Below are 12,796 nucleotides of genomic sequence, written 5' to 3'. Positions count from 1 at the left end.
GGACCAATAAAGAAGCCCAGTGATTCTCCACCTCCCTTCCTAACTACTGAGAGAAAAAACGATAAGAAGATCCTGGAAGTCACCCAGAAGATCATTGGTCTGCTGACAGGAGAGGTGAGCGGGGGGCGGGAATTCTGGGACATTATCCAGTAACAGACAAGGGATGTGTCTGGATGGTGACGTATCATTGTGTGTGTCAGGTTCCTATAAGGTGTCAGGATGTCACTGTCTATTTCTCCATGGAGGAGTGGGAGTATATAGAAGGACACAAGGATCTCTACAAGGACGTCATGATGGAGAATCAGCCGCCCCTCACATCACCGGGTAAGAGGAGATGTATTTATTGTGGTGTTTGTGTGTTCAGGTTTATTGTTGTGCTCTAATTGGTTCCATTCCTGTTCATTAGACTTGCTTCCGGCCACTGAAGACATTGAGACCCACATGTTGGAACCCCCAAATAATAACCAAACTGTAAAATCACCAGAACCTGGTGGAAGTTCTCACATTGTCTCAGACATTGTCCCACATAAGGAAAAAAGCTTTGTAGAAAACCGGAGCTATACACCGCCCGGTCCAATAGTATGTCCAGCCACTAACATCAAGGAGGAACCACCAGAAGATGATGACGTCATCATCACCAAAATCCTGATCTCTACAAAGCAGGGCCCCCGGGATTGCAGCTTCAATAAGGAACAGAACAAGTCGGTTGTACATGAAAGACGGGACCTAAAAAAGATGCATAACGGCAGTCTGAAATCTTCAAAGACCCACAACGGTTCATCTAACCACTCTGTACGGGTTCAAATGCCAGAGAGGAAGTGGACCTACGAGTGTGGGCAGTGTGGGAAATGTTTCATGAGTGACTCTGAACTTTCCAAACATCAGCTGACCCACACGGAGGCCCAAGCCTTTATCTGCTCAGTCTGCAGCAAGTGTTTCTTCAACGAGTCGGATCTCGGTAATCACATGGAGAGTCACTTCAACGCCAAGACCGCCTACGACGTGCCTTATGACCCAAACTCTGTGCTGTACTCCCGCTTGGTCCAAAATCAGCCCTTTCGATGCCACTACTGCGGAGAAAATTTTGACAGCAAGTTGGAGCTGACTACTCACCAGCTGGTCCACTTCAAAAACCCCTATACGTGCTCAGAGTGCGGAAGGAACTTCCTAAGCAAGTCAGGCCTCGTCACCCACCAGAAAACCCACTCGAAGCAGTTCGACTGCCCCACGTGTGGGAAGAGCTTCTTGTCGAAAGCCAACCTTCTTCTCCACCAGGAGGTCCACCTGAACAGCACGCCTGATGTAGTTCATGAAACAGAGGTCAGCTTAGATGGGGATTCAGTTATCACCGTGCACCAGATCGACAACCTTTTCTCCTGCACCGAGTGCGGGGAGTTTTTCGACAGCCAGGACAGCCTTCTGCAGCACCAGCAAAGCCATGTGACCGCCAACTCGTATGTGTGCCCAGAATGCGGGAAGGTTTTCAACCGAAAGTCAAGCCTGTCCTTGCACCACAAGGTCATCCACCAGGGCAACGTCCTCTACGCTTGCCCGGACTGCGGCAAGGGCTTCAGCTGCCATTCGGAGTTGGCTCGGCACATTCGGGTTCACACGGGGGAGCAGCCGTACTCCTGCGCCCAGTGCGGCAAATGCTTTTCCTTCAAGTCGGCCCTCGTCCGTCACCAGAGGATTCACAGCGGCAACAGACCTTACCTTTGCTCCGTGTGCCGCAAAGGTTTTTCCTGCAACTCGGCTCTTCAGAGGCATCAGTCCGTCCATTTGAGGGACAGCTTTGTGCTGTTTGTGCCCAGTTAAGGAGGCAACTAATATAAAGGAGGACTCTTCTGTGCGCTAGTGTAGGAAAATGCCAAGTGGCATAGCTCCGTCATACAGTTTACATCTGGCATCTCTGTGTTTCTAACATTTGTTTCTGGCCACTCCTCCTCACTGTGTAATAGCGGATCTTGTCCAAACCAAGGTAGAAAGCTTCCCTGTTGTAGCAGTGCAAGGGCAGGGGGCAGCCATGGAATTTGTCAGGGTGTCATGTAGTGGGTTGGGGCTGTGCCTACCAGCAAGAGGTGCAAGATGTCTTGGTTATAGCAGCTTCTCCTTTAAAATCGATATTCTGACTTTGACATTTAGTCCTCTATCTATTGATGCAGACTAAGGCAAGACCACCAAGTGGAAGCCACCAACCTTTGACATTCACCTAAAATATTTGCCTTATTAATCAGTGAATCTCTATTTACTGCACCAGCTGAGGTCCTCCCAAATTGTAGTTGAAGGAAATGTGTTAGTTTGCCAATCAATGTGACAGGTTCTCTTGGTATTTCACCCCCCCTTGACCACTGTTAGCCACTGTCGCCATGCTTCCTCTGTCAGAGGTTTATCTAATCTCTGTTTCTTGTTTATGCACCGTGCCAGTCTGTGTTGGAGCTTACCCAGGCTTAATGTCTCCCCCCACATGTCCAAGTTCAGGCCTGGTGGTCAGCAGCCTAAAACAGTGTATTAGGTAGTAGAAAATGTCCTGGTTTCTGTAACAGTGCCCCATCATTGGTGTCAGTGGAGGGAATAGTGCTTCATCATTGGTATTAATAGGAGGAATAGTGCCCCATCATTGATATTGGTGGGAGGAATAGTGTGCCATTGTTGGCGGCAGTGGAAGGAGTAGTGCCCCATCGTTGGTGTCAGAGGAATTGTGCTCCATTGTTGGTATCATTGTTGGTATCAGTGGGAGGAATCGTGCCCCATCATTGGTGTCGGGGGGGGGGGGGGGGAATAGTGCCCCATCATTGATGTCAGTGAGGGGGGGGGGATAGTGCCCCATCATTGCTGTCACTGGTAAAGGCCAAAAGGCAGAGAAGCGACAAGATAGTCTGGCCCTTTTGCCACCTATAGACAAAAGCCTGCTCTGCCTACTGATAAGTCTGGCTCTGATTTACAGGTAGACACACTGGACCAGATTCACAGAGAACTTACGTCGGCGTATCTATAGATACACCACGTAAGTCCTCGGATGCGCTGTCGTATCTATGCGCCGTATTCAGCGTCTAAGATACGCCTGAATTTTGCCTAGATACGACCGACGTAAGTCTCCTACGCCGTTGTATCTTGGGTGCATATTTACGCTGGCCGCTAGGGGCGCTGAATATGTAAATGACCTAGAAACGCCAATTCATGAACGTTCTTGCGCTCGTCGCAGTAAGCTACGCCGTTTACATAAGGCGTAAGTCCGGCGTATAGTTATCCCTCATAAAGCAGGGGTAAGTCATGTTAAGGAATGAACGTCCGAACAGCCGTCGTATTTTACGTCGTTTACGTAAGTCGTTACGTGAATGGGGCTGGACGTAAGTTACGTATTAAGTATATGCAACGTGATTCTGAGCATGCGCCGTTCGTACGGCCATGCATTTACATGGGGTCACGATTCATTTTTAATACAACACGCCCACTACCTGCCTACTTTGAATTAGGCGGGGCTTACGCCGGCCTATTTACGTTACGCTGGCGTAAATATGGGGGCAAGTGCTTTGTGAATACGCAGCTTGCCTCTCAATGTTACGTCGGCGTAGCGCATATGAGATGCGCTACGCCGGCACAAAGATACGCAAAGGTACCTGAATCTGGCCCACTGTTTCTAGTCATTGCGATCCAAGATGCACCTTAAAGCGACGGGTAACCATAACTCTGTATTATACATAACGCCGCACAGCGGTCATGCCTTGGGGCAGTAGAATTTACATAGAGATATGTAGCTGGTAGGTATGTAATAGTGTTGGAACCCATAGAAATGAGAAGAGGGGGTGTTTTCCTTGAAGGTTATGAACCTTTAGTGTGTGTGTGCCCCCCGTTCAGGCCCTGGGCTGCTGCCTCTCTGATCGTGATGGAGAAATCAGTCATCAGAAGATCGAAATCTGGATAGGTGCTTGGGAGCACCTAGTAGAAACGATCATCTCGGTCGGAAGTTTGCTGTAAAATGTTTATCGAATGACAATATTGAATACAGCCAACTGGTTTCGAGGGTTTGGACTCCTGGGGGCAGATTCATATAGATCCGCTCGATCTACCTGGTTTACGATCCGCCGGTGCAATTTAGCGAGGCAAGTGCATGATTCATAAAGCACTTACCTCGCAAACTGCACCGTCGGATCCTAACTCCCCCCGGCGGAATGCAAATTCCGCGGCTAGGGGGAGTGTACAATTTAAATCAGGCGCGTTCCCGCGCCGATTTAACTGCGCATGCGCCGGGGCGAAAAAGCCCAGTGCGCATGCTCCAAATGACGTCGCTACGACGTCATTGTTTGCGGCGGGTACGTCGTTTGCGGCCATCGGTATTCCCGATCGCGGTACGCAAACGACGTAGAAAATTTAAAAATCGGCGCGGGAACGTCGGCCATACTTAACATTAGCTACCCCTCATAGAAGCAGGGGTAGCTATCCGCCGGAAAAACCCGAACGCAAACGACGTAGAAAACGAGCGACGGGCGGGCGTACGGACGTGAATCGGCGGTTTTCCTCATTTGCATATGCGACGGGTAAAAAAACGCGACGACACCTAGCGGCCGGCGGGAGATTACAGCCTAAGATTCGACTGGTGTAAGTCACTTACACCAGTCGGATCTAAGGGAGATCTATGAGGAACTGATTCTTATGAATCAGTCGCATAGCTCCGACGGTGGGATCTCACAGATCCGACCGTCGGGTCTCACAGATACGACGGCGAATCAGGAGATCCGCCGGGGTATCTCTATCTGAATCTGCCCCCTGGGGTTCCTCTGGACTTAATTTTTTTTCAGGGGCACCCTGACTGGAAAAAGGTTGAGAAACACTGGCCCAGATTTAGGAATACTCCACCTTGATAAAACCCATTAACCGATATATAACCCTGAAGAAGGGGAGGTCCACCCCCGAAACGTGTCGTCTGTATATGACGATCTTGTTCTATAAATATTTAAACAAACCTCTTCCGATTTGAGATATGTGGCAGTGTCACAAAACATATGAGAAAGGCCTCCAGCTCCGAGGACATTTGTCAGGAATGCATTGCACTCTCCATTGGCTTCTTGGTGGTCTTCTACTGTATGTACTATGAGTCGCCATCTAGTGGCTGCAAATGAAAATGTTCGTATCGTTCCTCGGATCAGGAGAAATTCTCCCCCACTGTAATATCCACATCTCTCCACCCCCCCCCCCCCCCCCCACTGTAATATCCACTTCTCCACCCCCCTTGTCGGTGCAGACAGACCCCCTCTCTCTGGGTGCAGACAGACCCCCTCTCTCTGGGTGCAGACAGACCCCCTCTCTCTGGGTGCAGACAGACCCCCTCTCTCTGGGTGCAGACAGACCCCCTCTCTCTGGGTGCAGACAGACCACCCCTCTCTCTGTGCAGACAGACCACCCCTCTTTCTGTGCAGACAGACCCCCCCCCCCCTCTCTCTCTGTGCAGACAGACCCCCCCTCTCTCTCTGTGCAGACAGACCCCCCCCTCTCTCTCTGTGCAGACAGACCCCCCCCTCTCTCGGTGCAGACAGACCCCCCCCTCTCTCGGTGCAGACAGCCCCCCCCCTCTCTCGGTGCAGACAGACCCCCCCCCCTCTCGGTGCAGATAGACCCCCCCAGTAGTAGGACTCCCGGTGTGTGTAGCGGTGTGTCCCACTAATGCGGGCTCCTCTGTGAGTGTAAACAGAGGAGGGCCGCCGCTGGGTGTACCAAAATGGCCGCGGCTCCAGGGCTAGGCCGAAGCCGCGGCCTTTCCTAATGTTATGGCCGCTGGTCCGGAGCTAGGCCGAAGCCGCGGCCATAACATTTAGGAAAGGCCGCGGCTTTGGCCTAGCTCCGGAGCCGCGGCCATAACATTAGGAAAGGCCGCGGCTTCGGCCTAGCTCCGGAGCCGCGGCAATCCGCGGATCACAGTGTGCGCCGATCCGAAGGGGGTGACCCGTTCGGATCACGGATCAACTGTGATCCGTTGCACCATTAGTTCTGAGCATGCGTGCTTGTACTTTTGGACTTGTGTACACACGATCGGATTAGTCGACGTAGGACATTTAGATTAGATTGAGGCTCATTTTGTCTAGGGGAATCGGGTGTTTTTTTTTAAATCGAAGCAGTACTTACCGTTTTAGAGAGCGATCTTCTCCGCCGCTTCCGGGTATGGGCTGGGCGTTCCTATTTGATTGACAGGCTTCCGACGGTCGCATACATCGCGTCACGATTTTCCGAAAGTAGCCGAACGTCAGTGCGCAAGCGCCGTATAGAGCGGCACCAACGTTCGGCTACTCGTGACGCGCTGTATGCGACCATCGGAAGCCTGTCAATCGAATAGGAACGCCCAGTCCCGAAGACCATACCCGGAAGCGACGGAGAAGATCGCTCTCTAAAACGGTAAGTACAGCTTCGATTTAAAAAAAAACACCCGATTCCCCTTCACAAAATGAGCCTCAATCTAATGTTAAAAATTGTTTTTTGGGTGAACTCCCGCTTTAAGTTCTGTGTTCGATCTGCATTTTCCTCCATGAAAAGAATGGCAGCAAAGATACAGTGACCTCTATGACTAGTGTAGGCGGGGTGAAATGTGTCGGGGGGGGGGGGGGGCAGGGGCATTGCCTTGGAGGAACTAGGCTGAAACCACTGTGCGGTGCGGTGTTCTATCTCCTTTCCCCCCCTCATGAAAAAAATTGCAGCATAGATTTTCTGATGGTTGACTTAAAATTATGTAAAAAAATATTGCAGCAAAAATGACGCCTCATTGTCGGAATCGACTTATTTTAGCTTTGTCCGTTCCGCCTCGGCTTCTCCAACTACCTCACGAACCTGCTGAAGAGACGTTGTAAGGAGGAAGGTGTTCACCAACGTTTTTTTTTTACTTCCGATGAAGATCCAATTTTTCACATTGTGGTTTTAGAAACTCTCAAAGCCGCAGCATGCCGCGGTTTTGATACCGACCTTAAGCAGGAGGCAAGCGTTTGATTTAGCTCTTTGATTAATTCTTCCTCATTAGGTGGAAGAGCACCGAGAAGATAAAGGGCCAGATCCACGTACCTCGGTGTAAATGTAAGCGGGCGTATCGTATCTCAGATACACTACGCCGCCGTAACTTAGTGCGGAGGTTCCTTATCCACAAAGAATTTGCGCCGTAAGTTACGGCGGCGTAGTGTAAATGTGTCGGCGTAAGGGCGCGGAATTCAAATGACAAAGATGTGGGCGTGTTTTATGTTAATTCAACTTGACCCCACGTAAATGACGTTTGTTTTGAACGGTGCATGGGAGTATCCCAGTGCGCATGCTCGAAATCACGTCACAAATAGTCAATGCTTTCGACGTGAACGTAATTTACGCAAAGCCCTATTCGCGAACGTTTTACGTAAACAACGGAAAATTAGACGATGGCCCCACGTCCATACTTAACATTGCGTACGCCTCATAGACCCAGGGGTAACGTTATGCCGAAAAAAAGCCTTACATAAACAACGTAAAAAAATGCGCCGGCCGGACGTACGTTCTGAGAATCGGCGTATCTAGCTAATTTGCATACTCTACGTGGAAATCAACGGAAGCGCCACCTAGCGGCCAGCGTAAATATGCACCTAAGATCCGACGGCGTACTAAGACGTACGTCAGTCGCATCTAGCCCAGCTTCAGGCGTATCTTGTTTTGTGAATACAGAAATAAGATACGCCGGAGCATCCTAGAAGTTACGCGGCGTATCAATAGATACGCCGACGTAACTTCTTTGTGGATCTGGCCCAAAAAATTCAAAGATGGACTGCAGTGAAGATTTTGAGAAAAACAAACTGAATTTTTGTCGTGTTTTCATGTTGGAGTAAAATATTCCACAAAATGTGCGCACACCTTATTATACGGCTTGACCATAAAAATAACAATTTCCTGTTCTTTAAAGAGGACCTGTCACCTTTGTTGAATGGGGCACCTCAATAATTGTGCTGTTCACTCCAAAATGTAAAAAATAATGGGTTAGATTCAGAGAGCCCGGCGTAATTTTATGCGGGCGTAACGTATCTCAGATACGTTAGGACGCAAGTTCCGTATACATAAAAAACTTGCGCCCTAAGTTACGGCGGCGTAGCGTATGTGGTTCCGGCGTAAGCCCGCCTAATTCAAATGTGGATGATGTGGGCGTGTTTTATTTAAATTTAGTGTGACCCCACGTATTTGACGTTTTTTACGAACGCCGCATGTGCCGTTCGTGACAGAATCCCAGTGCGCATGCTCGAAATTACGCCGCAAATCGTCAATGCTTTAGACGTGAACGTAACTTACGTACAGCCCTATTCGCGAACGACATACTCAAACGACGTAAAATTTCCAAAATTCGACGCGGGAACGACGTCCATACTTAACATAGGATACGCCTCATATAGCAGGGGTAACTTTACGTCGGAAAAATCCTAACGTAAACGACGTAAAAAAATGCGCCGGGCGGACGTACGTTTCTGAATCGGCGTATCCACCTAATTAGCATATTCCTCCCGTAAATCGACGGAAGCGCCGACTAGCGGCCAGCGTAAATATGCAACTAAGATACGACGGCGTAAGAGACTTAAGCCAGTCGGATCTTAGCTTAATTTCGGCGTATCTTGCTTTCTGAATACAGAAAGAAGATACGCCGGCGCAGCTTTGAATTTACGCGGCGTATCAATAGATACGCCGACGTAAGTTCTTTCTGAATCTATCCCAATGATTCTCAAAATTAGGGCTGGGGAAAAAAATTGAGTTGCAAGGTCAAAACACCGCGCCGGTCCTGAGGAGCTGTGGGCAGGAGTTTTTAGGCAAGGCCGCGGCTTCGGCCTAGTCCGAGGCCGGACGCCGCGGACTAGGTCGAAGCCGCGGCCTTGCCAAAAAACTCCTGCCCGCAGCTCCTCAGGACCGGCGCAGTGTCCAAAGAAAAAAAAAAACTTGATTCGAATAGTGAATCGATTTTTTTTTTTTTAAATCGCAGATTTTTTTGTTGGGAGAAAATCGCCCAGCTCTACTCGAAATATGAAAGGTTGGTCGGGCTGAGTCAGATCTATGGTACTTATTTTAGGACATACGGGGGAAATAGTGGCCGTCGGTGTCAGTGGAAGGAATAGTGAGTAGCCCGGTGTCAGTGGGAGGAATAGTGGCCCATCATTGGTGTCAGCGGGGGAAATAGTGGCCCATCGGTGTCAGTGGAAGGAATAGTGAGTAGCCCATCATTGGTGTCAGCGGGAGAAATAGTGGCCCATCATCGGTGTCAACGGGGGAAATAGTGGCCCATCGGTGTCAGTGGAAGGAATAGTGAGTAGCCCATTGTTGGTGTCAGTGGGAGGAATAGTGGCCCATCATTGGTGTCAGCGGGGGGAATAGTGGCCCATCATTGGTGTCAGCGGGGGGAATAGTGGCCCATCATTGGTGTCAGCGGGGGGAATAGTGGCCCATCATTGGTGTCAGCGGGGGAAATAGTGGCCCATCGGTGTCAGTGGAAGAAATAGCGAGTAGCCCATTGTTGGTGTCAATTAAAGGTATTGTGCCCTTTTGATAGTGCTCTATTGTTGCTGTCAGCGACAGGAATCATGCCCCATTGTTGGTGTCAGTGGATGGAATGGTGCTCCAAAGGCAAGCAAAGGGCCGCAGTTTGGAGACCTCTGATGTAGAGTAACAGTTACACATTTTAATGATTTTAAACTATTGACTGTTCATAAAAAGGCATCAAAGTCTACTGGAAAATGTCCTGAACCAGACAGGTGCTCTTTAAGAATGAACAAAAAGCTTTAAAAGCGTCTACTGTAGATGATTCTCGAACTCAGGACTACTTCTTGGAATAAACTGGATATACTGGAGATTGCATCGTGGAAAAATAAAATACATTTTATCCTTTATGGGCGGAGTTGTATTTATTTATTTTTCTTTTATTATTGGTTGAATTGGCTTTAATTGTGCCTTCCTTTGTTCATCCCTCCTCCTCAATATGCTAATGTTATTTGTTTTTAAAGTGAAACTAAACCCTCCTATCGTTTTCAGCCAAGGAAGCTGCCATCTTTCCTCTAATCTACAACTGCCATGATACTGCACAGGCGATCAGTTGTGACAGTTTGGTTGAGAGCGCAAGCAAATGTGACGGCATTCCCGGCATGCTGGGAATGTAACCGTTTTTTTTTAAGCCATTCATTTGATGGGTTTAGTTCCACTCTTATAGCTAGATTCATATAGAGCGCCTTAACTTTAAGGCGGCGTAGCGTATCGTATTTACGCTACGCCGCCTTAAGTCAGAGAGGCAAGTACTGTATTCACAAAGTACTTGCCTCCTAACTTGCGGCGTAGCGTAAATGCGGCCGGCGTAAGTGCGCCTAATTCAAATGAGGATGGGGGGGCGTGTTTTATGTTAATTACTTGTGATTGACGTTTTTTTACGAACGGCGCATGCGCCGTCCGTGTACATATCCCAGTGTGCATTGCTCCAAAGTACGTCGCAAGGACGTATTGGTTTCGACGTGAACGTCAATTACGTCCAGCCCCATTCACGGACGACTTACGCAAACTACGTAAAATTTTCAAATTTCGACGCAGGAACGACGGCCATACTTAACATTGACTACGCCTCCTAGGGGCAGCTTTATCATCTTTACGCGGCGTATCTCTTACGGAAACGGCGTATCTTTACTGCGACGGGCGCACGTACGTTCGTGAATCGGCGTATCTAGTCATTTACATATTCTACGCCGAACTCAACGGAAGCGCCACCTAGCGGCCAGCCTAAAAATTACACTTTAAGATACGACGGCGTAGGAGACTTACGCCGCTCGTATCTTAGCCTATTTTAAGCGTATCTGGTTTCCAGAATACGCTTAAATTAAGCCAGCGTAGATTCAGAGTTACGACTGCGTATCTACTGATACTCCGGCGTAACTCGCTATGAATCTGCCTATTAGGCTTCGTGTACACAGGACGTTTGAAAACCTCTTCTGAACGCTGGAACTCGACAGCTAGTAACCGATGTTTAAAAACGCTGCACTCACATGTGGCATTCCTGAGCGTTTGCATTTGGAAGCGTTTTTGACAGATAACAGATTTTACAGATCAGTAGTCTCTCTCTCTCTCTCTCTCTCTCTCTCTCTCTCTCTCTCAAATGATTCCCTATTGAAAATGCCTATACACTAAAATGCTCTCTCGCTCGCTCTCTCTCAAATGATTCCCTATTGAAAATGCCTATACACTAAAATGCTCTCTCGCTCTCTCACTCTCAAATGATTCCCTATTGAAAATGCCTATACACTAAAATGCTTTTAAACCTTAGTTAAAACGCTGTTGCAAGCATTTGGCATTTCAAATGCCCCTGCACTTCCGTCCTGAACATAAATTATTGCTTTCAAAAAAACTCTTCTAACCTACTATAAACGTCTGAGTGTACATGTACCCATAAGATAACATTGAGGAGAGTGTAGGGGCTGCTAAAAAAAAAAAAACCTCCGTTTACCTGCTATATTTACACGCACATGAACTTTAATGGCATCCCAGTCTTCGTCCGTATGGTTCAATATTGAGTTGGCCCACCCTCCTCTGGGAAGGCTGTCCACAAGGTTTAGGAGTGTGTCTATGGGAATGTTTGACCATTCTTCGAGTAGAGCATTTGTGAGGTCAGGCACTGATGTAGGATGAGAAAAGGAGGTTATAGGGGCAGAGGCTTGGTCATAATACCTAATATGCAAGCAGTCTAGTTATAAAGTATAAATCCATGATAAGTCCAAAAATGTTCAACGATGATGTTGAATGAGAAGGCCTGGTTCGCAGTCTTCACTCTAAAGCCTCGTACACACGGTCGAACATCCGACAAACTTTCCCTTGGATTTTTGTCTGAAGTGAGTTGTCCGGTCACACCCATAGCATACACACGTTCGGACATTTCCGCAAACTTTTCTAAAACTTTCCCAACATCACGTGGTTTTTCTGCTCTTTACCGCCACCCTTTGGTTAACTTCTGCTATTGTTGGTTGATTTTCACATTGGTTCTGAGCATGCGTATTTGCACTTTGTACAAAAGTCCGATGGCTTGCTGTACACACGGTCGCACTAGGCACCATCGGACTTATGTTGTCGAAAAGTTTGTCCGTTTGCAGACCAAACTTTTTGTGCGATGAAACCCGAAAAAGTTGGTCCGATGGAGCGTACACACGATCGGACAAATTTGAAAACTTGTTGATTTTGAAGTTTGTTGCCCGAAAGTCTGACCGTGTGTACGGGCCTTTATTCATCCAAAATATGTTCTATTGGGTTGAGGTCAGGACTCTGTGCAGGTCAGTCAAGTTCCTCCACCCCAAACTGGCTCATCCATGTCTTTACGGACCTTGCTTTGTGCACTGGTCCAAATCATTTGGTGGCGGGGGGATTATGTTGTGGGGTTGGGCTTGGCGTGGGGGACCCGGAGGAGGACACGAGAGAGCAAGGACCATACGGTGGGGGGGTGGCTGGAGAGGGACATGGAGAGCAAGGGGAGGAGGACATGGAGAGAGCGAAGAGCACATGGGGGGCCTGGAGAGAGCGAGGAGCACATGGGGGGCCTGGAGAGAGCGAGGACCATACGGGGGACCTGGAGAGAACCAGGGGAAGATTGGTGCGGTGGTTGGGTGAGGTACTAGCACTGCTCTCCCTTTTATAGCTTTCCAATAAAGCATCTGACAGCCGCGGGAGGGAGAGGAGAAGAAGCGTCGGCCAGATGCTTTATTGAAAGTTATACAGGAAGATCAGTGCTTATACCTCCTCCGATCACCTGTGAGGCTGCCCGCCCTCCCTGCTATGCTTAGGATGCCTGTGTCCAATC

General features: G+C 48.7%; 1 protein-coding gene across 1 annotated transcript; it reads left to right on the top strand.

The window, feature by feature from the left end:
• The first annotated feature begins 293 nt into the window (after positions 1-293).
• Positions 294-2,585, top strand: LOC120909384 (oocyte zinc finger protein XlCOF7.1-like). The gene is made up of 2 exons (XM_040321143.1): positions 294-324; positions 407-2,585. Exons 1-2 carry the CDS (start codon positions 294-296, stop codon positions 1,813-1,815), a joined length of 1,440 nt encoding a protein of 479 aa, XP_040177077.1. The 3' UTR covers positions 1,816-2,585.
• Positions 2,586-12,796: the final 10,211 nt, after the last annotated feature.

Source organism: Rana temporaria, chromosome 8, assembly GCF_905171775.1.
Source record: "Rana temporaria chromosome 8, aRanTem1.1, whole genome shotgun sequence".
Classification (NCBI taxonomy): domain Eukaryota; kingdom Metazoa; phylum Chordata; class Amphibia; order Anura; family Ranidae; genus Rana; species Rana temporaria.
The sequence above is the reverse complement of the archived record's forward strand: the minus strand, read 5'-3'. Positions and strand labels throughout refer to the sequence as shown.

What these genes read in the sequence shown, in the direction of transcription:
- LOC120909384 (XM_040321143.1), top strand. Translation starts at nt 294, where the DNA reads ATGGAGAATCAGCCGCCCCTCACATCACCGG. An exon ending in GCCGCCCCTCACATCACCGG is followed by an intron (nt 325 to 406) that starts GTAAGAGGAGAT and finishes CCTGTTCATTAG; the next exon opens with ACTTGCTTCCGGCCACTGAA.